The sequence below is a fragment of the Gigantopelta aegis genome, chromosome 11 (genome assembly GCF_016097555.1).
Source record: "Gigantopelta aegis isolate Gae_Host chromosome 11, Gae_host_genome, whole genome shotgun sequence".
Taxonomy (NCBI): Eukaryota; Metazoa; Mollusca; class Gastropoda; order Neomphalida; family Peltospiridae; genus Gigantopelta; species Gigantopelta aegis.
In genome coordinates this window covers 2105730-2132620 of record NC_054709.1, presented here as the reverse complement: position 1 = coordinate 2132620, position 26891 = coordinate 2105730, and the positions used below count along the sequence as shown (strand labels likewise).

General features: G+C 37.3%; 1 protein-coding gene across 2 annotated transcripts; it reads right to left on the bottom strand.

Annotated features, from left to right (window-relative positions):
• Window positions 1-1179: 1179 nt before the first annotated feature.
• On the bottom strand, window positions 1180-26534 carry LOC121385635 (protein kinase C-binding protein NELL2-like). Of its 2 annotated transcripts, XM_041516389.1 has the most exons (15): window positions 25464-26534; window positions 11134-11283; window positions 10175-10677; window positions 9248-9500; window positions 8657-8830; window positions 7856-7945; window positions 7508-7603; window positions 7018-7110; window positions 6515-6610; window positions 5247-5342; window positions 4688-4783; window positions 4066-4161; window positions 3318-3414; window positions 2617-2733; window positions 1180-1467 (listed from the first exon to the last, which is right to left on the bottom strand). In XM_041516389.1, the coding sequence occupies exons 1-15, from the start codon at window positions 25942-25944 to the stop codon at window positions 1410-1412; spliced, it is 2496 nt and encodes an 831-aa protein (XP_041372323.1). In that variant the 5' UTR covers window positions 25945-26534; the 3' UTR covers window positions 1180-1409. The 2 variants fall into 2 exon arrangements, with proteins under 2 accessions (XP_041372323.1, XP_041372324.1); XM_041516390.1 differs by lacking the exon at window positions 8657-8830.
• Between the last annotated feature and the right edge of the window lie 357 nt (window positions 26535-26891).

Below are 26891 nucleotides of genomic sequence, written 5' to 3'. Positions count from 1 at the left end.
GTTGAATTGCTCTCACTCATCAGATGTAGATTTAATTAAATCTACATCTGATGAGTGAGAGCAATTCAACTCTCTCACGAAACAAGCCTATCATGTAGAGATAAACATACACTTTTTAACGATATATCTGGCTCCCACACGGTTGAGCACTCTATAAAATAGCGTCTTTCAACTCGAAAACGACTACTATTTTAAAATATAATTTGTTATATATATATATATATATATATATATATATATATATATATATATATATATATATATATATATATATATATATATATATAACACAAATTATATTTTAAAATATGAACACAGTTACTCTATATTGAAAATATGTAACAGCCACAGACGCAGACGTCGAAATACACCAGACATGGTATCTTTGCCACACTCGGTGTGTTTTGGGTCTTAGTACAACCAAGCCGTAGCATACGGTCTGACGTCATGATTACCTGAGTAATACTTCTCTAGGTGTGTCTCTCAATCTCTCTACCCCGATCCCCACCCCGTCTCAATACATCTTCTTCTCTCTCTCTCTCCCGTCTCTCTTAATATGTCTCTTTCAATAGAACCGGCCTCGGTGGCGTAGTGGTTAGGCCATCGGTCTACAGGCTGGTAGGTACTGGGTTCGGATCCCATTCGAGGCATTGGATTTTTAATCCAGATACCGACTCCAAACCCTGAGTGAGTGCTCCGAAAGGCTCAATGGGTAGGTGTAAACCACTTGCACCGACCAGTGATCCATAACTGGTTCAACAAAGGCCATGGTTTGTGCTATCCTGCCTGTGGGAAGCGCAAATAAAAGATCCCTTGCTGCTAATCGGAAAGAGTAGCCCATTTAGTGGCGACAGCGGGTTTCCTCTCAAAATCTGTGTGGTCTTTAACCATATGTCTGACGCCATATAACCGTAAATAAAATGTGTTGAGTGCGTCGTTAAATAAAACATTTTTTTCTTTCTTTCAATATATCTCTCTCAATATCTATTTCAATAGCTCTTATACTCTCTCTCACTCTCTCTCTCTCTCTCTCTCTCTCTCTCTCTCTCTCTCTCTCTCTCTCTCTCTCTCTCTCTCTCTCTCTCTCTCTCTCTCTCTCTCTCTATATATATATATATATATATATATATCTTTCATGTCACAAATTATATACTCGTAACAAAGCACAAACTCTTTCACTAACAAAATAAATAATTTATTTTAAAATATACAACAACAATAAATAAACAAAATATGTTACAAATACTCTAAATACTTTAAACGGTACCATGTATAATGACTGACAAAAAAACAACAATAGTAAATCAGGACTGGTGAAAGACATTTTGTGTAGATAATATTGATATACAGGCGTGAGGTATTTCTTCTTTGGCTATCTAGGTCAGATGACGTCACAGAAAATGATGTGGTCAGACGCACCGATACGCTGTTCTGTATGTTTCTCTTGCGATCGTGACGTATTTCAACCTAAAAGTAAACAAAAGCATCACATTAGAACATGACAATATTAACATTAAGTAATATAATGATTTTTGGATTGGGGGATAGGAGTTATAAATAGAACTACTGATAAATTTGGAAATAAAAGAGGCACGTTATGGGAGATGGAGGCAGGAAATCCTGTTTTTCAATCGCATATGATGACACTTTAAACTGGGGGGTTTTCTGGAGAATTTCCTTGTCAAGAGGTGGGCAGAGCTATACTTAGCGATGCGGCGGTTAGTGAGCAATAGCTCTCGGCAAATACAAAATGGTGCCCTTTAATGGAAGTGGTGCCCTTTAATGGAAGTGGTGCCCTTTAAGTCTAATAATGCTCTGTTTATCTAGCGGAATAATGCCTATTGTGTTTTGAATTGTTTTTGTAGTGCCCCCACCCCTTCCTTTATTTTAGATTAGGAACGGCCCTGGTGACCATGCCCCCTACTATTCACTGCGCCTCTACCCAGACGTGTTAAGCTATACTTTTCTCTTTTCACTTCAGAAAGAACCAGAAGAAGTTAGATATTATACATTAAAGCGACATTCCTGAGTTTGCTGCAATTTTTAAGACGTTATCGACTAACAGAGACTTTTTCACAACTGTAATTACATATCAAATATATTTTTCTGAATAAAATATTAGTAGCTGTATATTAAACGTGTTTCTGATCGTTCTAATATTGGTACTAGGTTGAATTTCATTTTATTTTCTAAACAAGATTTTTTCGTACGTACGAAATTATTTGATGACAAAATCCAGTTTGGGCTACTTACAAATATTAAGACGACCAGAAACACATTGAATATACAGACGCTGATATTCTAAACAAGAAAATATATTTAATATGTCGGAAACATCTTACAATGCAGCAAACTCGGGAATGTCCCTTTAAATAGGCGAATGCAGGGGAGGATATCGGGAGGGGGGAGGGTCGTAACCCATCCACCCACCCCATCCCCCGCTTGGGTTTCCTGGGTAGCATGAATCGAACTCCCTACAGAACAGACCCCACCCCCAGTACAGTATCCTGCACACACGCCTAGAATAATACTCTCTGCCAGTCTTACTAATTTTCAATGTATTAATACCCTTACAAAATCTGGAAACGAAAGTGAAAGTATCAAGTAAACAAGTACCTTGTTTTCACGCAGGTCTTCCATCGCCAAGGGCCACACCTAGAAACGTACTCCTCCCTGACCAACCGCTTGTACCGCAGTGTGTACGGCACAGAATACTTCTCATACTTGCAGGTCCTGCAAAATAAATAATAATTATTAAACAAACAAATCATACTAAAACATTTAAATATTATATTTCTTGGTAGAAAAAGAATAACAATAACAGGTCCATATAGGTAGGAACAGTATCTTGAGTATGTAGGGACACAGTCTCTAGTGGAGGGGGGGGGGGGTGGACAAGCCATATTTTTTATTATTATATAGAGGGCATGAAAAACGTATATTTTCGCACTATCCCCCATCCCCATCTCCAGTTTCTATGGACATCAATACAGCATTTACATTATATTTACTAATTAACTTGTAAACAGATTACCCAAGAGCTCTTAAATTCTGGCATCTACAAGATGGTGACATTCATATTTAGATTACATTATTAAAATTACTTTTAAAGTGAATTATTATTCACAAGAAAAGAGCATTTTACACAGTATAAAAACCGTTATAGTCAAAACATGAATACTTTATAGGTCATTAATTGATATTGGTAAATATCATAGATAAGGCATGAATGCATTTTAAGTTACTAGCATTTGATAACGTAACGAATACACACGCACAGGCATTAGATCACGCATGCCTACTTTTAATCAACTTACCTCTGTTCACACCGGTGACCTTGAAAACCTGAAGGACATTTGCACTGGTTGTTGCGTCTACACCTCCCTCCGTTTAGACAACTGATTGTGCATTTTACTGAAACAGAAAACAACATATTTTTTATATTGATTTAAATATTTGAAGGCACATCTTCTACTTTTACAACATTTCAAAATTATTTTTAATAATCAATGTTTCTTGATGCACACGTTATCCAACTTACGAGGCCCTCTCCTAATTACAAACATTAAATTGTACAAATAATGGCGACTGCAATTTTCAATAAATGTTTCTTGATGCACAAGTATTCCAACTTACGAGGCCCTCTCCTAATTACAAACATTAAATTGTACAAATAATGGCGACTGCAATTTTCAATAAATGTTTCTTCAATGACACCCTAGCAAATGACTTAGTCAGCAACTATTAGATAAAAAAAAACATGAGAAGAAAACAACTGCTGCCATAGTAGATTATTAAAAGAGTAAGGAGAGCTGTCGTATGCATTTCCCCATAGACAGGATAACACATACCATGGCCTTTTATAGACCAGTTATGACGTACTGGCTGGAACTGGGGGAAAATGGAATTGGTGAATCTTAATACTGAAGATGTTGTTATGGATAACACTATTTTTGTTATGTTACGTTCATATAACTGTTCAAGCACGCCTATTCTGGACACAAACTATGTCTTCGCCAGAGAGTTCAGCCCCAAGCAGGGATATGTTAATATTTAGTTACACACCTTTCTGACACCTCCTGCCATAAAACCCGGCAGGACACGAACATTTGTTGGGTCCGCTGCAAGTTCCGCCATTTTTACATTTCTTTTGGCACTGAACTGTAAAACAAAATATTAATTAATTAATTGGTGATCAGCAGAATGCGTTTAACTAGCGAGCATAGCATGTTAACGAATTTAGCTAGGTCATACAAGACGCTAATATTTCATAACGCTAAATTTGGTATATTGTTTACAATTTTTATCAATCGATGGAATTATAATCAGGATGCTACATAGTTTAAAAAAAAACCCTGTTTTTAAAGACACTGGCTCCTGATAATGTGTAATATTAACATGACATGCTCCATTAGTATGTTATGATAGGAGTATTCCTAAATGTAACATTAATATAGTATTACACTGGTATAAGATTATCGTTACATACATGCATGTAGGTGTAATATACAACACGAATGCAATACTAGTATATATATATATATATATATATATATATATATATACAAGGGTATTGTAAATATGCTAATTAAATCCTAGATCACATGTTTACCATGTTTAAAAGAGAGAGAGAGAGGGTTATATTTCAAAATACTGTAGAAAACTATGTATATTAAAAAATACTTACATCTTTGACAAAGTGGTCCAAAATATCCATGCCTACATAAACACACTCCGGGGGCAAGACACTTCCCCTTGTTTTGACATCGAGGTCGACATTTAGCTGAAATCAACAGAGAAAAGATGAAAGAAAAGAAGTCTATTATCGTAACCCTATAAATGTTTTTATATTGACCCTCATTCATTATCCATTGTTTTTTGTTGTTGTTTGTGGTGGGGTTTTTTTTATTTTTTTATTTTTTTTTTTGGGGGGGGTGTTGTTGTTGCTTTGGGAGGGGGGGTAGGGATGTTTGTTTGTTGTTGTTTTTAAATGTTTTAAATTTCATTAAATTAAAGTTCATATTTTTTAAATATGCAAAGTCTAGTCACTTTAATTTTAAATTTTCTTTTTTGAAAAGATGAAAAACAATTTCCGAGCACAAGAAACAGTTTGTGACATAACCACTTAATTAAAAAGTACAATCATATGATTTCCATAAATATGTATTCTTGTAATTTTCCTCCATTATTTTAAAGGAATTTATCCAAAAGGTCATGGATGTTAAATATAATATTTTAATGCTGACCTTTCTGACACCGTTTCCCGCGAAATCCTCGCGGGCATGCGCACTTGTTAGCAGCCACACATTTCCCGCCATTAAAGCATCCTTTTGAGCAAATAGCTAAAAACAGAAGAAGAAGAAAAAAACCTTTTAAAAAACACAAACAACATAAAACCGAAACATATACATGTAAAATGAATACAAAACATTTTTGTTAAGAGATCATAAAGATATGTAAATGAAATTCATTTGTCTTTAAGTATGGAACTTCTTGACAAGGCAATTTCTCCAGAAAAACTAAATTATTCAAAACATTTAGCAAAATCTCACCTACTACAGTCATGTACAACTTTTCTCCTTTGTTCATTCATTATTCCTGTATTCGTCTACCCATTAAATCAGAAACCCCACGGTGGTTTGTGATAGAAAGGGTTACCCCACGGTGGTTTGTGATGGAAAGGGTTAACCTCAAAGTGGTTTGTGATAAAAAAAAAAAAAAGGGGGTAACACCAAGGTGGTTTGTGATAGAAAGGGTTAACCCCAAGGTTGTTTGTGATAGAAAGGGTTAACCCCAAGCTGGTTTGTGATAGAAAGCGTAAACACCAGGGTGGTTTGTAATAGAAAGGGTTAACCCCAAGGTTGTTTGTGATAGAAAGGGTTAACCTCAAGGTGGTTTGTGGTAGAAAGGGTTAACCCCAAGGTGGTTTGTGGTAGAAAGCGTAAACACCAGGGTGGTTTGTAATAGAAAGGGTTAACCCCAAGGTTGTTTGTGATAGAAAGGGTTAACCCCAAGGTTGTTTGTAATAGAAAGGGTTAACCCCAAGGTTGTTTGTGATAGAAAGGGTTAACCTCAAGGTGGTTTGTGGTAGAAAGGGTTAACCCCAAGGTGGTTTGTGGTAGAAAGCGTAAACACCAGGGTGGTTTGTAATAGAAAGGGTTAACCCCAAGGTTGTTTGTGATAGAAAGGGTTAACCCCAAGGTGGTTTGTGATAGAAAGGGTTAACCCCAAGGTTGTTTGTAATAGAAAGGGTTAACCTCAAGGTGGTTTGTGATAGAAAGGGTTAACCCCAAGGTGGTTTGTGGTAGAAAGCGTAAACACCAGGATGGTTTGTGATAGAAAGAGTTAACACCAGGGTGGTTTGCGATAGAAAGAGTTAACACCAGGGTGGTTTGCGATAGAAAGAGTTAACTACAAGGTGGTTTGCGATAGAAAGGGTTAATCCCAGGGTGGTTTGTGATAGAAAGAGTTAACCCCAGGGTGGTTTGTGATAGAACAAGTTAACGACACTCACCTGTGGAACAGTCTTTTCCCGTATAACCTTTCTTACATCTGCAGACGTTATGCCTGGCACACCTCCCGCCATTATAGCACATCATAGAACAGACCGCTGGAACACAAGAGAAAACAGTTGTATAGTGGGTGAAGATGCCATCATTGGAAGCAGTGGTATTTAAATTTTAAATAAACATTTTAAAGGGACCGTCCTGAGTTTGCAGCCATTGTAAGATGCTTCTGATTAACAGCCTTTTTGGAGACTAAAATTACATATTAAATACATATTCTTCTTTAAAATACCAACGTCTGTATATCCAGTGTATTTGCGGCCATGTGCTATGTTTGTAGCGGTTATTTGTCTTCATAACATATATATATTGAAAATGAAAATTTAAAAATAAAACGATGTTACAATTATAATGATTATATTTAAAATTATGAGTGAAAATACCATTAGCTGAAGAACAAAAATTAGACTTAAGACAAACTTTAAGAATTAAGGAATACATAATAACATACGTTTGCATCTTGGCTGTAAGTAACCATAGGGACACGAGCACTTTCCCGGGGAAATACATCGCCCTCCATTTCTGCACTCCGGTTCACAAACAGCTGTAAGTAATTAATTAAAACATATACATTATTAATTTTGAAATATAATAATAAGCCGCCCTGTGTAACAGAAAACGTATTCATTTCCAACTACGATGTTATAAAGAAACAATCTGAAAACTATTCTCTTTTATATTATGTTATTCCTAAGGAGAATTTTTTTGAAAATAAAAGTTGTTAATATGCTCTCAAACAATACAGCCCGACATACACACACAAACAGACAGACAGACAGACAGTCAGAGACAGAGAGACAGACAGAGAGGGAGAGATAGAAAGATAGACATGTAGAAAGACAAAACCAGTCGAACAGTTTCTAACAACTGACTAACGACTTAGCAACCATTAAATTATTTTTAGTTTCTGCTCAGATATTTATTAGTGTAGGCCTACTTACGTGTCTCGCATGTTGATCCTGTGTAAGCTAGTGAGCATGCGCACAAGTCTGGCCCAACACACTGGCCGCCATTTTGACAACCGGAAGTACAAATTGCTGCAAAACAAAGAAATATAATGTTATCAATATACTGTTGTGTGTCACAAACACATTGTAATCTAAAAACACGATTTTATTGTTGTTGTTTCTGTTGTTGTTGATGTTATTGTTTTATTGAAATTTTTTTACCTCATGTACGCTTTTCATTGCTTTGGATTGGATTGCTTTGCTTTGCTTCGCAATTATAACAAACTGAATATGTAGTTGTTAATTACTAACACAAATGTTCAGTAAACCAATAATACTTACGAGTTTCACACTGGTCACCGTGGTAACCAGTCAAACACCGACAGACACCGTGACTACAGGTACCTCCGTTTTCACACTGTTTCGGACAGCCTAAAATTAAAAAAAAAGAAAAAAAGGTGAATGAACACATATTCAGTTTTTAAAGAACGAAATCTTAAAACATAGTTATACAAATACTTGACTTGTTTTGTATGTTAAATCGTGTGGCATTCAAAATGCTGCAGTATTACTTATACAGTGTACCATGCAACCCCTCTAAATCGGACACCCTCGAGACCAAGTAAAACGTCCGGTTACGTTCTGTATTAATTTTACAAAAGGGTCCGCCTTTGATGGAATTCCGGATTACAGAGGGTCCGGTTTTTTTTTAGACGTTTCAATGTATTTGTAGAATGTATTTAAATAACAGTGGTTTGTTTTGTGGTAGGGTAGTGGTGATGGTGGTAGTGGTATCCCCTTCCCTCCCCTTTATTTATTTATAGCCCAAGATACTCCACCGATCAGTTGATTTGGACACAGGCGTAAGAAGCAGAAACTCAATAACAACAAAAGGTTTGTTTTGTTTAACGACAACACGAGCGCAGATTGATTTATTAATCAAACATTTGGTAATTTGGACAGTATAGTCTTAGAGAGGAAACCCGCTACATGCTTCCATTAGCAGAAAGGAATGTTTTATACGCACTTTCCCACAGACAGGATAGCGCATACCACGACCTTTCATATACCAGTCGTGGAGCATTGGTCAGACCAGGAAAAAATCTATCCCCAAAGAAGACAAAATGCGCAATGATGGTGCACCTTTGCAATCTTGTGTAGCACATGCTCGCCTCTCCGTTTCCAAGACGTGGTCGTGACTACAGCTGTGTGCGCTGCCCACGTCGTCGCTGCAGTACAGCACCCTCGATTGTCTCCCTTGACCACAGGTGGCGCTGCAGTGAGACCAGGATGACCAGTCAGAACCATGCTGAGTAACTGCAACCCAAATGTATTGCGTCACCTTTAACGGATAAGTTCCAGATCAAATTAACTCTCACTGTCTGTGTATGTGTGTGTGTCTGTCTGTCTGTCTGTCCATCTCTCCCCCCCCCTCTCTCTCCCTCTCTATCTCAATCTCTCTCTGTCTGTCTGTCTCTCTCTCTCTCTCTCTCTCTCTCTCTCTCTCTCTCTCTCTCTCTCTCTCTCTCTCTCTCTCTCTCTCTCTCTCTCTCTCTCTCTCTCTCTCTCTCTCTCTCTCTCGTGTTTTTCAGTTGATGTTTTGTTGTTTTATTATTATTGTTGGGTGTGTGAGTTCTTTTTCTTTTCTTTTGGGAGGATGGTGTTCGTTGGGGTTTTGTGGGGGTTTTCTGGGAGGACTATGTTGGTGAGGAAGATTTCTGTTCGTTATCATACCTGGTGATGTAGTTGTTTTCTTTTCAATAGACCGTGTCGCGCCGTCCGTTATGGTGTCTGTCGTTTGTCTAATGTTGTCATTATCATCTCTGTCGTGTTTCTTGTCTTCATTTACAATGACATATTTGCCGTCATTTTCATCAGTCCGGCGCTGGAAGTTGTCGCCATCTTTAAGCACATTTTCGAACTGTTGGTGGCACTGTTTTTCGGCAGCAGTCGTGTCCTCGCTTAACACTAGCTGTTCGATAGCTCCCTGTTAGAAGAATTCATATCAAATAACTTATTTCATTATTCTTAATTTATTTTGGACATTATTACCAGCTAGGCTCACGCACGAAATTCAGTTTCCCAAAGGTTAATGCTTTAATGTGTGTGTGCGTGCGTGCGTGCGTGCGTGCGTGCGTGTGTGTGTGTGTGTGTGTTGTGTGTGTGTGTGTGTGTGAGAGAGAGAGAGAGAGAGAGAGAGAGAGAGAGAGAGAGAGAGAGATAGAGAGAGGAGAGAGAGAAATAGTGAGTGACAGAGAAAAATATACCGATATGGAGGGACAGAGAAATTGGAGAGAGAGAGAGAAAGAGAGAGAGAGAGAGAGAGAGAGGGGGGGGGGGAGACAGACAGACAGATAGAGACAGACAGACAGAGAGACAGACAGAGACAGACAGACAGACAGAGAGGGACCTATAGATTACTTGGAACAGTTACAAATATCTACTACGAGGCACTGCACTGTATGTCACCAGTATCCACATAATAAAAAGACAGGTTTGGTTAAACAGTCGTGACCTTGATCTAACAGGTGGCATAATAATTATAGATCACAGGGAAATAAATATGTTAATTTATTATTTATCACAGTAATAGCGCAAATGTAGGCATCCTTTTTGCATTTATCAGGACAATATATATATATATTTAATGCCATTACTTACCCTAAACGGTTGACCATTTCGAGGAAAGTATGGACCGACTGCAATCATTAGGTTTGTCCCGAATGTGGAGGTTTTGCTTCTCTCTAGAGTCCTTGACATGACGTCATCGCAGTCATAGAATAACGTCACTGTATCGTCCTTCACGCTGAAAGCCACGTGGTGCCACACATTGTCCGTGGCGTCGACGTCAAATTCAAGGGAGGTAATCCGACCTTCGTGGTAATCCAAATACTCGAACTTGATGCTCGTGCTGAAATGTATTCCTATTCTTTGCCGACCTCTGATGTCGTTCACTGTCAACAGGTAACCACGGAAACCCGGGGAGAGTTTCGTCGTCAGCACGAGACTGAAGTCACGCGGGAAGGTCACATGATAAAGTGTCGACACTGGGACGAAGAGTTTCGCCTGAGGGGTGATCAAATACGCGATCGATCGGTTGGGATGTTTGTAAACTCCAAACGGAAGACGCTTCATCTTGAAATTATCAATTAGATCAGAAGAACCTGCAAAAGCGAAAAAAAACCCTTTAAATTCTGGGAGTTGATGGTTGTTTTTGGTTTTGGTAAACTGTATACGGGTAGGGATTGAAGTGAAATTGACAAGAAGAAAGTGCCTCCCATGAGTCTGAGAAAGTCCGTTATGAGTGATAGTTACATTAGTAGTTGCCATGGTAGCGCTTATTGACACGCCTTCCACACTCCAGTTGTATTATTGTCAGTATATTTGCATGATACGCTTCATTAGTAAATTGTTAAAATTTATTAACATAACATATGAAAACAAACTAAATCAGTGACATTGGTACACTGGTGTGTGTTAACGTTAAGTCATCAATGTTATAACTCACACCCCACCTCAGCCCACCCACCCACTTTGACCGCAAACAAAACAACAACAAAAAAAACAAACAAAAAAACCCACCTATTTAAGAAATTAAAAACATCAAAAAATATACTGACCTTTACACGAAAACGTATTGCACCTTCTTGAGCTAGAATTCGACCCTTCGCATTCACTCTCGCTTTGTCTCGTACAGGTGCGAGATCTCGTTTGGGTGCCTCCATTACAGGGGGCGCTGCAGCTACTCCACTCCGACCATGTGTGCCAGCCTGAAAAAATATAAACAGCATAGATATAGAAAGTTCTAGGTTCGCATCCCGGTTCTGCCTCCCACCCAGTGTGAGCTTATAATGTCGTAGTGAGTAGGTGTGAGGCCACTACGCCGACTTCTCTCTCACTAATCACTAACAACTAATCACTAATTCCTGGCCTGGAAACTCAGCCCAGATAGTCGAGCTGTGTGCCAAGGACAGTGTGCTTGAACCTTAATTGGGTATAAGCACAATTAATGGCTTATGGAGAAAGCCTAGTAAGTTGGAAAACGTTTGCCTAATCAATTTGTTTTTCAAAAGCAATTGAATGTTTCAGTAAATAGCTTGAATCCGCTTAATTGCATATTCCAATAAATTGCGAAACAAAAACAAAGGGTCCAATTTACGAAGACTGTTTCTCTTAAACGCAAATGTTTAGACAACGTAAATGTATGTAGTTGCACGCCTGTAAGACATAAGACAGGCTTTGGAAATTCAGCTTAATATGTTAATATTCGGAGTATGCTAAAGGCCGGAATTGTACTAAAATCAAGGGAAATAACTCTTGTCAAGAAAATCAATTTTAAGACGAGGTCAGGGCATAGGGCTTTACGTGCACATTCAGAGCACGCTGTTGTAGCGCACGCCTTTAAGACGAGTTGTTTCAAAGCGTATATAGCGAACTGGTTGTAATATGGAACAGCTCGCAATGTTTATCAAATAAATTTAATTTTGTACCTTTTCTTATTGGAGTGGTTGGAGCTTTCGGGGGGTTGGGTGATTTATGAGGGTGGAAGGGCTATTTAGTGTTGTTATTTTTTAACATACTAGTATAGCATTGTACTTTTTGAATTAATATTTCCCCACCTGTAAGATTAGTCAACCGGTCTATAAGGTTCTGACGTTAAATGGGCGTCATCCATGCGTGCTGATATACCCGTTGTCCTATTTAATGGAGGTTACATTTTCTAAAAAGTTATCTAAATATTAAATGGCACACACCAAAACAAAAAAAAGAGTTCATTTTTTTAAGTTTCAAAAGACTAATTTGCTTTGCGAGGTCTTTATTTTTTGTAAATGCATTAATAGACATTGTAGCCCGAAATGAATTACTATTGTTACCAAGCCTGTATACGTGCCTGGTACGTAGCGGGCTTATCAGTCTAGGCTTACTTCCAATCGCGCTCAAAACCAGGACGTTTTTAAAGGCACATTCCTGAGTTTGCTGCATTGTAAGATGTTTCCGACTAATAAAATAGTTCTACGATTAAACTTATATATTAAATATATTTCTTGTTTAGAATATCAGTGTCTGTATATTCAATGTGTTTCCTTTTGTCATAATATTTGTAAGAAGCCCAAACTGAATTTTGTCTTCAAATAATTTTGTAGGAAATAAACTAAAATTTAACCTAGTACAAATATTACAAATATTACAACGATCAGAAACACGTTTAATATACAGCCACTACTATTTTATGCAGAAAAGTATATTTGATATGTAATTACAGTCGTCAAAAGTCTCTGTTAGTCGATAACATATTAAAAATTGCAGCAAACTCAGGAATGTCCCTTTAAAATATAAATTTCATATTTTTAAAGACGCAATCTCACTTCCATATCGTTTAACATATTTAACTAAAGTTAAAGTTTGCTTTGTTTAACGACACCACTAGATCACACTGATTTATTAATCATCGATTATTGTTTATCAAACATTTAGTAATTTGGACATATAGTCATAGAGAGGAAACCCGCTAAAAAAAACATTCCATTAGTAGCAAGGGATCTTTTATATGCACCAACCCACAGACAGGATAGGAAATACCATGTCCTTTGATATACCAGTCGTGGTGCACTGGCTGGAACGAAAAATGGTCCAATAGGCCCACCGATGGGGATCGATCCTAGACCGACTGTGCATCAGGCTAACGCTCTAGGCTATTGAGGTCACGAATATTATGCTGCTTCATACTATTAAAAAGCTGTTACTGACCACCCATCATAAAGATGGAAAAGAAAAAGAGGCTTGAATTTTCACAATTTTCGCGACGAAAAGACGTTTATAAACCTCTTTAATAGATATCCTCTATCATACTGGTCTTCGTATTCCGGTTTGTGTGTGGTCTCCGTGTGAGGCCTAATCTGGGTTCTTAAAATGAAATTCTGAACTTAAATTAAATCTCAGTTATAAAATCAGATCATATTTAAAACGTAAACATTTACTAGAAATTATTTTTGTTAGACGATAATTTATTCAATTATGAATAAATATGTTTTATATTTTTATATAAAAAAATGTTTTTATTTCACGCATTTAGGGCCTTACGCAGATCATCAGTGATGACTATTTTTTTTATTTGCTCTCGATTATCTCCCTTAGTTTGGTAAACCATTTAGAGGCGGACAAGATAACAAACCAGGCGGGATCAGTCGGTTTAATACATTCTGCTGTACCGTTGTTAGACTGTTGTCGTTGCGTGCTGCGCTCAATAGCTTTTATAACATACCACGATAATAAAAAGATCGGTCTTATAAAAATTGCCGCTCTCGAGTTAAATAGCGAGATATCATATTTCGTTGTTCCTCTCGTGTGTAACGTAGACGTGGGATCAACGTTTTCGGTCTGTTTGGCAAATTTCGATGTTGGGAACATCATTGTTTGTGTGTCAGCGGTCAATGGCGGACAATAGCGAACTATGGCGAACAATGTCGAACAATGTCGAAACTTTGACCCCTCGTGTCTGCAGTATGACGGTGTTTGCGTACACAAACTCTTGACAAGATTTGGGCCTTTTTTTTCTTTTCAAAATCGGTTTCTATCTGTCTGGGTTTTCTTCTCTTTTTTTCTTTTCTTTGCTTTTCATTTTTTTTTTTTTTTTTTTTTTTTTTTTTTTTTTTTTTTTTTTGTCTCTATGAACAGTTATTATTTGCAAAAAGCAATTAAAATGGGGGGAGGATTGATACACAATAACTTGCTGAAATAAGATACATAAATCATAAAGAACGCGCGGTACCGATTCTATTCTCTACAGTGGGGGTTACCGCGGTGCGCTATTTCTCGTGTAACTTGTACACAACAATGACACTACTAGTAAATTCAAGTCGTTCATCCGCATGGCATACGCGATTATTTATATCACTTTAATTTACATTAAACATTTTTCTCACTTGACTTTACATCAAGGATTCTTTTATTTGGCGTTAAAAAGTTACCGTCATCTGTTGTGGAAAATCAGTCGTTCACGTGACGTGTTCGTTCATTCGGAAAGACACAGCAGCGTTTACTTTGAGGCAATCTAATTAAAGCAGATCTTACTGTCAACACGACTATTAGATCGCCATCAGAAGATCTGACAAAAGGCGGGGTGTCATCGTGTGTCCAGGTGACCTTTCTGTCAATCAATCAAAACACCTCTAGCATAATGTTTTCAACGCTAAGTGGTGCGATAAAAAATTTGGCATGATTTCATCGGAGAGATTAACATCCAATAGCCGATGATTAATAAATCAATGTGCTTTTAGTGATGTCGTTAAACAAAACAAACTTTTTTTCATCAGAGAGCTGTTCAACCACGCCTGTCGTGGACACGACCTCCGACTTCGCTTGTATTCTATTCAAGGCTAAGCAGTCAATCAGTCAGTCAGTTCTGTTCTGTTCTGTTTAATAAATCAATGTCCTCTAGTGGTGTCGTTAAACAAAACAAACTTGTTTTAACAATTACGACACCAAAGTTGAGAGTGTGGACAAGAGGCTGTCGTGTCAACCAATCGGATCGCACGGCGTTAAGTGCGCACCGCGGTGGAGGGATTTACAACTGATAACATCGCGCCGTTAATGCGCTAGAACGGTGGCCAGAAGGGTTGTGCCTTTTTAAACGTTTTGGGATTTGGTGACGTTATCGAGTCTCGATCAGCAAAGATGAACACCCTGGTCGTGTTTGAGGCGGTCCTGAGATTAGCTTGTGGTTTCGGAGCAGTCTAAGTGCATGGCATCTCAGCAAATTGTGGAGGGAGTAGGTACGCAAAATAAAATGTCTACTACCTTTCTGCAAACTAACAATTAAATCTTAAAATCATAAATCATTTTTAATACTATTAGGTTCTTTGCGGGTGTTTTTTTCTTGTTCTTCTTCTTGTTCTTCTTCTTGTTCTTCTTGTTCTTCCCATTAGAGGGGATTTTTAGGGTAGGTTTATTGGAGGGGGGGGGTTGGGGGGAGGGATGAGAGACATTTTTGCCCGAATTAATCAAAAGTGGCCGAATCTGGATTATAACGTTTATTCATATTAGCATTATTGCCAGACAGCTATATATGGTTGCATACGAATCGCCACGCATTTTTATGGAGAGAGAGAGAGAGAGAGAGAGAGAGAGAGAGAGAGAGAGAGAGAGAGAGAGAGAGAGAGAGAGAGAGAGAGAGAGAGAGAGAGAGAGAGAGAGAGAGAGAGAGAGAGAGAGAGAGAGAGAGAGAGAGAGAGACAGACAGAGGAGGGAGGGAGGGAGGGAATTTTTCCCGCGGATTATTTCGGATATACCCCGCTGTCAGTATTAGTGAGTGCGGCGGAGATGGGGGAAATTAGCTCACAATAACACACTACTGGAGCGAGCTGGTCACCTAGACGGCACAATGGGACGGCGCTCTCTTCTGACGGGGGAAAGCACGCGCCCCCGCTGAGCAGAAGATATAGCTGGAGGTCACGAGAAGGTCTGGCCGACGACGTCTTCTCAACTAATCAAAGTGGAATTTACCGGTGCGTGATCACACTAACTCGTGTGGCGGAACACACCGCTCAAGTCATGTTAAACACAAGCCTAAAACATCCTCGGTGAGGCTTGAAAAAGTACTCCGTGTAATATAAAAGCCTGTTTACAAGACTCTTGGCTTGTTTTTCAAGTGGCCATTGCGAAGCTATCAGTTCAAAGCTTCGAGTCCTTATATTAGAGTTAATAAGAGTCCATCGAGAATCAGCGGAAAGGGGTGGATTCTGGAATTTGAAAGAGGGGCTGTGTAGTAAGCTTAATACAAGATGACGCGCGTGCATAATAGCTGTTGGTGCATGGTATTGTGGTCTCTTAGAGTGCGTCGTGCGGCCCAATACCTCTGACTTCAGCACTCGAGGTTTCTGTTAGGGTTACCTCACCCTTAGTCCATATCAGTCTAGCCTCTATCCAGTGACCAGTCCAGCTTGCGTGTCCCTAACAGAAGCCAAAGCTCCTGCTGGCATAGCTCTCTGTGTCACTGAGACATACAAGCCCTCTCACCACGTCAAGGAATGAACTATGAAGGGGGTCCTGTTTGCGATGTCTACGTTTTTGTTAAATATAATAACAGTGATATACATTTGTATAACAAAACTGATATATAGGCCTACATATTCAAAAGGGGTGTGCACTCTCCTGACCCCTGCACCACCTGTAATAGTTGTAGGCCTATTCGCCACTGAGGGCAGATCTGATCATAAGTGTACGAGTCCTGGAGAAAAACTTAAAATTCGGGCGAAAAAGAGAATTTTTTTGGAAAAATAAGCTGGCCTGAACACTTTTCACCGTGTATTTCCATCATTCTACCCACAATATTAGGTGTATTCCATATAAAAATGCGTGGCGATTCGTTTGCAACCATATACAGCTGTCTGGCAGTAATGCCAATATGAATAAATGTTGTACTCCAGGATTCGGGCACTTCGGTTAATTCGGGCAAAAATTGGCCTGCCCACCCCCACCCCACCCCACCCCCCACCCCCACCCCCTACAAAAATGGGAGTCCGTACGCCTATGCGGCTGATCCTTGCTGAAAATTGCAATGTACTGACAGATTTGTGTTATTAAATAAAGTTAACATTATATCTATTAATTTATACTGTTCTCACTACTAACCTACAAACAGATTGGTTATCGAAAATTGCCAATCTGTTACATTGAGTGTGCTCTAGCCTTATCCTCACATATAAAGAGGATAATGGCACACCACGCTCGAGCTTTGGACTCTCTCACTAGGGCCTATCGTGTTTAACGGGCCGGGCTGGGGGTGGGGGTGCTGGGATTTTAAAAAAATCCGAAAATAAATGTAGGCATAAGACTAAGGTTTGCGCCATGTGGTCATTACACTTCACAATGTAATACGTAGCTCTATATTTAAAAACAAAAAAACAGTAAATTAAAAGCGCAGACTGAATAGTTGAATTTTTTGTGTTAAATCTACGGTTCACATGTAATGCTTTTAAATACGTTATAAGACTTTCAGACCGCACAAATTATATACACTACGCTGCGTTGTCTGGTTAGGTCAGTGTGCACGTGCGTGAAATGAACGTTTCAGAGTTATTAATGTGCACCCGGATATGACGAATTATTATTCATCGATCTTAAACTACGTCATTCCCAAGACACAAATTTAATTTTCCGACTGACCAATCAGAATGTCCCATGGGATGTGTTCATTTCTTAGCTGCTATCGGCTTTTTCTTTTTCTTTTTTTTTTTGCATTCTGACTAGACACACAAACATTTAGAAGAAGGACAGATAGACAGACAGGCAGTCAGGCAGTCACGCATACATATTTTAATGAGGCGGGTGGTTTGGCGGTTTGGTAGAATAAACAAATGGACGAATGGATGGATTATAAATTAATTAATTAATTAATTAATGGATTATGAGTGAATTAATGAATGAATAAATTAATGAATGGATTATGAATGAATGAATGAGTGAGTGAGTGAATGAATGAACAGACGAACGAATGAAAGAAAGCGCGAACGAATCAATAAATCAAGCAGTCAATACCTTGACAACAAAATATATTAGCAATATTTTTATTTCAGGCATGTTGTTTGTTTGTTTGAGGTTTTTTTGTAATGTTTAATATGTTATATTTTGAGCACAGCCACGTTTGTCACTTTCACAAACAAAAGACGTCGCATCATAATTATAGTGAGTAAAGCATATTCGGGTTTTGTCGGGTCCTCTCGGGATTTGTCGGGTCGGGTCCGGTGGGGTCGGATTTTGTCGGGTCCTCTCTGGATTTGTTGAGTCTTGTCGAGTTGCCTAATGTCCATCTGGTCTGAATCGTGTTAATCATAGGGTCTGGAGTTGTGGAGATCACAGCTAAACAATTCACACTAATTACACCTGTCAGACGCAAACCCCTCACAAAACTGAACAAAACCCGTCTCACCCGCCCTCCATTCAAACCCGAAAACCCCCGAGAAAAAAACGTCCACAGTTCCCTTTTCAATTCCACGGTGCGCGTGCAAGACACGTGATTATACGTCGCCGCCAATGATTGTCAAGACGAGTTCGATTTAAAGCAAGACGTGAAATTACGGGGAGAAAAACGGAGAGACTTCATCATCTGTTATTAAGAAAGACGGAAAACAAAAGGTTTATACCTACAGGCCAGTGCGCTAAGAGACGACCCGCTAACGTGGGATATTTCGCCGACGTCTACGTCAAATGATCGGTAATTTTCGTCGGTCAATAGCCCTTGGCCAGTGATTAAAAGGAGTTACCCAGTTACAAATAGACAATTTATTTACAATCGTAATGGTTGCTGCAAGCTACTGGGGTGGCAGAATCGTTGAGAAGGGTGGGTAACCGCCGGAAGAGTAAACGACATGAGTATTATTATAACAGGTGAAAATGGTCTCCATAGGTGCTGATGGCATGATATAAAATACTACAGGTGTTAAAAATCACCTTTGTTAGGGGGAAACGTAGATTTAGGTATTATCATTTTATTGTTGTGGGGGTTTTTTTAAATTATTATTATGTTTGTTATCAGTTATAAAATGAAGAAGAGGTGTAAGCAGGATCAAATGTTATGGCAGTTTTATTTGCGTCCTTTAAAGGTAGCGGTTTACATAAATAAATACATAAATAAATAAAGCTGTAAAAGTTATGCACTACCCCCACTTTCCCATCGCCATCCCCTCGCCTCAACCCTCAGTTGAGTGCGAGTGCGAATAATTTTTACATGCTCATATACCACTAGAGTAGAGGGGCCTGTCTCTGGATAGCCAGGGGCTTGTCTCGAGACAGAAAACATTTTTGAATTTTACATCTAAAAATTAAATAGTGGGCCTTTAAAATTTTGATGCGCATCTCTAATTAATATAATTAATAAAAAAAATTCTACTCATTAAATTTGGTCACTAAATTAGATCGAGTGGTCAAAACGAAATTAAATAAGATCGGTGGCCTGACCCCTCAGTTGAAAGGAGAACTAATATCACTGATCCCTCAAGGTATTGCCATCTTCGACTCTTCACTGTAAAGTTTGATAATGAATAAAAGGGGAAAAAACTGTCTTAAAAGAAAAAGAAAAAAAGACGACGATGATAATAGTCATTAAATAAACCAGGCACATTTTATCTGCAACAAGACGAAACTATCAACTTGTAAATCCTAACTCGATCCCTCAGATGATTATAATAGTAAATAATAGCAGCATAAATTAGCTTACGTCACTCGTCGCATAATGGCGGTGACCGAGGGATTAGACGAATAAAGAACATTTATGGCTGTGTAGGCCCTTAGTCGCTATAAAAAATAATAAATTTCACAGCGAAATGTATAATTTATGCAAGTGTTATTGTAAGAATTACTGAAGGATTTTTTTTTCTTTTAATTTTTTTTTAGCTTCAACAAAGGTATCTAAAACATACGATTTAACTATAGCTGTGGGTATGAAATTCAATATATATCTGCGTCTGTTAAAGAATCTTGATTTTGCATCATACACTTTAGGGGATGATTAGGAACTGATTTCTTTGGGGTTGGGGTTGGGATGGGGATGACGATTTTAATTAGCACTCACCACCAAGTAAATAAAATGCAACAGACCCAAAATTCCTAGATACAAATCGGGTGTCTTCCCTTCGTATGCACTCCTCCACTCCATTTACTTGTAATGTTAGAATACGGTGAAGTGAGATTGTGAGTTTATAGAAACTGTAGCTTATTATGTTGTACATGTATCAGTAAATGTTGTAATACGGTGAAGCGAGATTGTGAGTTTATAGAAACTGTAGCTTATTATGTTGTACATGTATCAGTAAATGTTGTAATACGATGTAGCGAGATTGTGAGTTTATAGAAACTGTAGCTTATTATGTTGTACATGTATCAGTAAATGTTGTAATACGGTGAAGTGGGATTGTGAGTTTATAGAAACTGTAGCTTATTATGTTGTACATGTATCAGTAAATGTTGTAATACGATGAAGCGAGATTGTGAGTTTATAGAAACTGTAGCTTATTATTTTGTACATGTATCAGTAAATGTTGTAATACGGTGAAGTGAGATTGTGAGTTTATAGAAACTGTAGCTTATTATGTTGTACATGTATCAGTAAATGTTGTAATACGGTGAAGTGAGATTGTGAGTTTATAGAAACTGTAGCTTATTATTTTGTACATGTATCAGTAAATGTTGTAATACGGTGAGCCGAGACTGTGAGTTTATAGAAACTGTAGCTTATTATTTTGTACATGTATCAGTAAATGTTGTAATATGGTGAGCCGAGACTGTGAGTTTATTAAAACATTTAATAAACTCATAATTGTATTTGTGTTATTGGGTTTTTTGTGGGTTTTTTGTGGATTGTGAATTCATTAAAACTGCAGTTATGTTTATATTTTGCATTAGTAAATGACGTTATAATAACATGGTGATGCGAGATTGTGAGTTCATTAAAACTGTAGGTGTATTTGTATTTTGCATTAGTAAATAACGTTATAATATTATGGTGATGCGAGATTGTGAGTTCATTAAAACTATAGGTGTGTTTGTATTTTGCATTAGTAATTGACGATATAATATGTCGATGCGAGATTGTCACTTTAAACGTTTTTTCTGGCGGTCTATCTCACACATCAGAAATTTGATCGGGAGATCGCATAGCGTTATAAATTTAGCGGGCTGTTAAACGGGTGTTTTAAAGGCTTTCCTGGCGCCCAGACCGTCAGTTTGGCCACCTCGAGCACCTATCTGGTTTTAAAGGAGGGAACAGTAGCAGGTTAAAGAGATACGAGCCACTGTTCGGCAAACTAAAATACAAATTACGCATTAGCTCACCCTTTCTCTTTCAATGAACCGTTCCAAAATGCGCCAAAATTAGTTTAAGAAAATTTGCGCGTATATTTTACTTTTTAACTTAATCCTATGGGATATTCAAAATTCAATAGCAGTAAAACTGCCCCCATCCTTTACCGATCCCGGTCAGGCTGATGGTGTTCTCTTGCACTTGCCAGAGCGGGTGGTCCCTTCCTCCCACCTCATACCCTTTTTCTGTCCTGGACGGAGGTGCCGGCCCAGGCTAAAACCTGCGCCCATGACAGGCGTGCGCTACAACAGCTTGTTCTGAATGTGCACGTTAAACCCTATGACCTAATCTGACACGGCTAAAGATACTTTCCCCGGTCTTTAGTCATTAGTCAGTTCGGCAAACGTAACATTTTAAAAAAAATTATTTCGTTTAACGACACCACAAGAGCACATTGATTGATTGATTAATCAAAAGATGTCAAGCAGTTGATAATTTTGACGCTGGTGAAAAGAAAATGTTTTATTTAACGACATAGCTAGATCATATATAGTCTTAGAGAGAAAACACGCTACATGTTTCCATTGGCATCAAGGGATCTTTTATATGTACTTTTTTTTACAGACAGGATAACACATACCACGACATTTGCATATATCAGTCGTGGGGTATTTGACTAAAATGCATAGTAAGCTATGTACTACAAACATTAGGATGAACACAAATGAAATGACTATACACATATTCATATTATTAAATAATATGTAATAATAATAAATGAAATTATAAAAGTGTCAATAATATACTTGGTGACAGTGTTTAAGCTAAACTCAAAAGCATATCAGCAATTTGGGAAATTTGGTCATAAAATCTGTAGTCAAATTCAAATTACAGTTAGTCAAACAATCAATAAACAATTTAAATCGTTCTTTTTTTTGTTTTTTTAAAAATGGTTTTATTAATTTTTAAATCATATTTTGTTGGCGATTTGACAATGAAATATAAAAGTTATCTACATTTGTTGTTGTTGTTGTTGTTTTGTTTGTTTTGTTTTTTTTTTTTTTTTTGTTTTTTTTTTTTTTTTCTTTCTTTTTTTTTTGGTGGGGGGAGGGGGGTTAGTGTTTTGTTTTTGTTTGTTTTTGTTTTGTTTGGGTTTTTTGGGGGGAGGGGGAGTGTAATAATATGAATATGTGTATAGTCAAGGCATTTCTGGACATCTAATATTTGTAACAAGAAGCTTAGTGTGAATTTTTGCACACAATAATTGTGTACGGAACTTTTTTAAAATTAATATTCACAGTATATTTCGACCTCTCTATCCATGGAAACGTTAAAATAGAATAAGTCCATTATTAACAAACGATAACAGTGCATCATCACCGTAATTGCACACGTTAAAATGGTTATGTCCTAATACAAAGAAATAGCTTTTTATTTCTTCATCTTGGAATTAAAACAGATACTCTCTGTTTTTCGCTGTTTAGAAATAATATTATTGCTCTACTTGCGCTAATGATTTCTAGATCTGAGAAATAAAACATTTTAAGTGATGAAATATTAAATTCCGTTTTCAGAAATTACTGCCGGTTTGATAGTCTGTTTTCGCCGTTTAAAAATAATATTATTGCTCTCTTTTGATGCTTAAATATATATATATATATATTAATTTGCGCCAATAATATATGTATGTAAATATTTGTAAGCTTAAAATTATAATCACTTATGCCACTGATACAGCGAAATTTCGATGCAGTAGTTCGAAGGCGCTGCGAATATTGAGAGGTAATAATTTGTTGTTTTATTTTCGTTTTTGTTTTTGTGTTTATTATTGTTGATTTTTTGTTGTTGACACGTTTAAAAACTACGATTTCTTTGTTATTAGTAGGTGTTTTAATTAAAATTATAATTTTTATGATTAATTTTATTAGTGCTAATTCGGATCAATGTTAAAATATGCTGAAGTTTCATTAAACAACCCCCACCCCAACCCAGCCTTTTCTTTGTCTATAATATCCACTGTGTCACAAAACAGATCTTGTATACTTTAGTACGTAGATACATTGTTGATATAATTTTAATAGCTTAACCTAGTTCGTGATCACAAAACCCTCGCGGTTTTTCATCTATCATGCTGCCACGAGTAAGCAGTTCTTTTCAAAATCTGTGTTCAAGTCCACTGACATTTTGTTCATCTCGAGGGAAATTTGCGTGCTGGAACGTATTCCTATTTTTACACTTCGTATCATCTTATTTTCTGGTTCACTAACAAACGGAAATTGAGATTCCGATCCTTCGATAAAGTTTCATTAAGTCTTTCACAAACCGACAATCTAAAATCCATTACTGCACAATTATGGCGGAGGGGTGCAACATACAAGAATTGAAAAGTACGTCTTTGAGATCGGGAGATATCGCAATACATCGTTTCGCGTGGCTTCGGCCGTTTACGCACGCAATTTTGTTCATTTGTAAAACTGTCAGTTACACATCAATTTGTAGAACGACAATCAAAATGATTTTGATGAAATTTGATCAAATGTTTAAAGGGATATTATTGGCTAGATGGGTTGTTCGGTGCATTTAACACTAACAGCCATTTTCAGCATTAATACAATAATAAATTCTGTCCCGGGACAGACTTCTGGCTATCCAGAGATCGGCCCGGGGACAGACATGCTCAAAAATTCAGTGGTATATGAGCATGCTTAAAAATTACCTGACCTGACCTGACAATAATAAATTTACATAAAATAAAATAAATAATAATCTATAATATATCTGGCTTATACTTTCTTGGGTATGATGTAGATATTAACTTAATTTTATTTTATTTTATAAGACATGTGCTATTTTTTGTTCCATTTAAAGTCAGGTTAAAAGTTTAGAATTTGTATGTGATTTTTAAACAAACAGCTAACAAACAAACAAACAAATAAATAAATAAAATTTAATAAATAAATAAACTGTAATAAATAAATAATATATTAAATAAATAAATAAATAATATATTAAATAAATAAATAAATAAATAAATAAATAAAATGTAATAAATAAATAAAATGTAATAAATAAATAATATATCAAATAAATAAATAAATATATAAAATATATAAATAATATTAAATTAATTAAAGGGACATTCCTGAGTTTGCTGCATTGTAAGATGTTTCAGAAAAATAAAATATATCTACGATTAAACTTGCATATTCAATATATTTTCTTGCTTAGAATACCAGTGTCTGTATATTCAATGTGTTTCTGGTCGTCTTAATATTTGTAAGAAGGTCAAACTGGGTTTTGTCTTCAAATAATTTCGTACGTACGAAAAAACAATATTTTAGGAAATAAGATGAAATTTAACCTAGTACAAATATTAGAACGACAGAAACACGTTTAATATACAGCCACTAATATTTTATGTACAAAAATATATTTGATATGTAATTACAATCGTTAAAAAGTCTTTGTTAGTCGGTAAGATCTTAAAAAGTGCAGCAGACTCAGGTATGTCCCTTTAATTAATTAATTAATTAAATAAAATAAATAAATAAATAAATAAATAAATAAATAAGTGACAATTTGTTTTCCTTCAGAATGTGTTGGTTGTATTTTAGTTTATAATTTGGGTTTTTTTTGTGTTTTTTGGGGTGTTTTTTTTTTTTTCTTTTTAGGAGGCGTCCATTAATGTTACTAGTGTTATTAGTATATATCGTTAACAGATTTTCATTATGAAAATTGTTAAACTATTCGAATTACTATATTAGCTGCAGCTGGGTCAAAGATATCAACCGTGTACTACCACAATCATATCAAAATACATGTTAGATTGAGCTAATAGTTTTTAATATTGAAAATAAATGTATACAATCATTAAATCATTAAAACTTAAATCATTTAAAACAGAAAATCGGAAATTTTAACAGAAAATCATTAAATTCATAAGCGTACGAGATGGAGGGGCAGAGGGGAGCAAATCCTCAAACTCGGGCTAAAACAATAGAGATATTCGAGCAAAATGAGCTGGCCTGAAAACTTTTCACAATGTATTTCCATGATTCTACCAATACTATTAGTTGTAATCCATGTAAAAATACAGAAAATAGGACATGAATATAATTAAGTACTTATTAAACACGACACTAAATTTCAACTTACCTAAATAATCTAGCACTTGCTGTTCGTTATCTTTCGTCAGTTCCGCGGTCGCCCCGAATATATCGTCGTATTTCGCCGACAGCCGTCCCCGATACACGGTCAGAAAGAAGATGTAACTGCTGCCGACGTCGACGTCAGCATAACACATAGACTTATCCCCGAAATTGCTGACTGTGTAGACCTTGCTATTTCCCAACACGGGTGAAATGGTGTTGACGACGTCGCCGCCTTTGTAGATCGTCAGAAGTTGGATCTGTGCGGCGTACGTTTCCGAATCGGAGCGGGTTTCTTTGAATGCTTCTAAGACGTAGCCGCTCACGACGATGTCTGCGTACTCTGTTCTCTGGTACACCGTCAGGGGCGTCCACCCGTTCAGCAGCATGATACAGGCCAATGATAATGTGAGGTTCTCCAAAAGAATCAAACAACCGAAAACGTAGGCGGTAGACTTATGCAAAGACGTGCTCTCAAAAAGCGCCATCCTAAAAAAGGGAGATTTATAGCGATCATAAATCCGATCAGACGATATAAAATGTAGGCCCTATAATAATTGTAATCCAGTGATGTGTTTTTTTAAAATCGCATCCTTGAAACCTTTCTTCTGGAATGCTGACTAATCATCTTCGAAATCAGGAACTTAAAAAAAAATTCTCCCTTTTTTTCTTTCCTTTTTTTTTTTTGTTTTGAAGGAGGAGATTTCTGTAATAAGATCAGTTTTTATCTCCCGCCTCTCACAATTCTAGTGAGTCCTCGATACCACTTCATTCACCGTCAACCTCGTATCGCATCCCTACGTCTATTGAGTGAGAGATCGGCAGCCCTCGGTGGGTGATTTCTCAAGTGCGCTAATAATAATAACGTTCGGCAATCTCCGGCGTCTAACTGAGCAGTTCGTCTTTACGGTCCCACCCCTTGGGTGTCGTGCTGGGTAAATGACTGAGGTCCACTTCGATCGTGGTTTTAAAACCCGGCCCAACAAAAGACCGGTCATCGAGACTTGTAGACGGTCTCTTTGGTTGGTAAAAACAATAAGCCATCGTTAGACAGAAAAATGTGTACGGCTAAACGCTAAATAGAAGTGGAGGGATTCGAGACCAGGGCGCCGATGGGTGGGTAATGCTCAAATAGTTGATGGGGAAACAGTAGCGCGAGCCTCGTTATAATCTGCTACGTCTGCCGATTGCCGCCAAGTCGCCGGTCGAGCTTCTCGGAGTCTGACGAAGTGACTGGGTGGGCGAAAGCGAAACAATGAGACATTAAATAAGTCATTATTACCTATTTGAGCAGTAGTTAACTTAAAACGGCCGAAACGAAAATTTAATGATTCTTTCGGTAAAAGTTGCAGACGATCAGCTGGCGGGAGATTTGGTAAAAATTAACTACAGTGCTTGCTGAAATGGATGTCTGAGATTTGTAAATGTTTAAGTG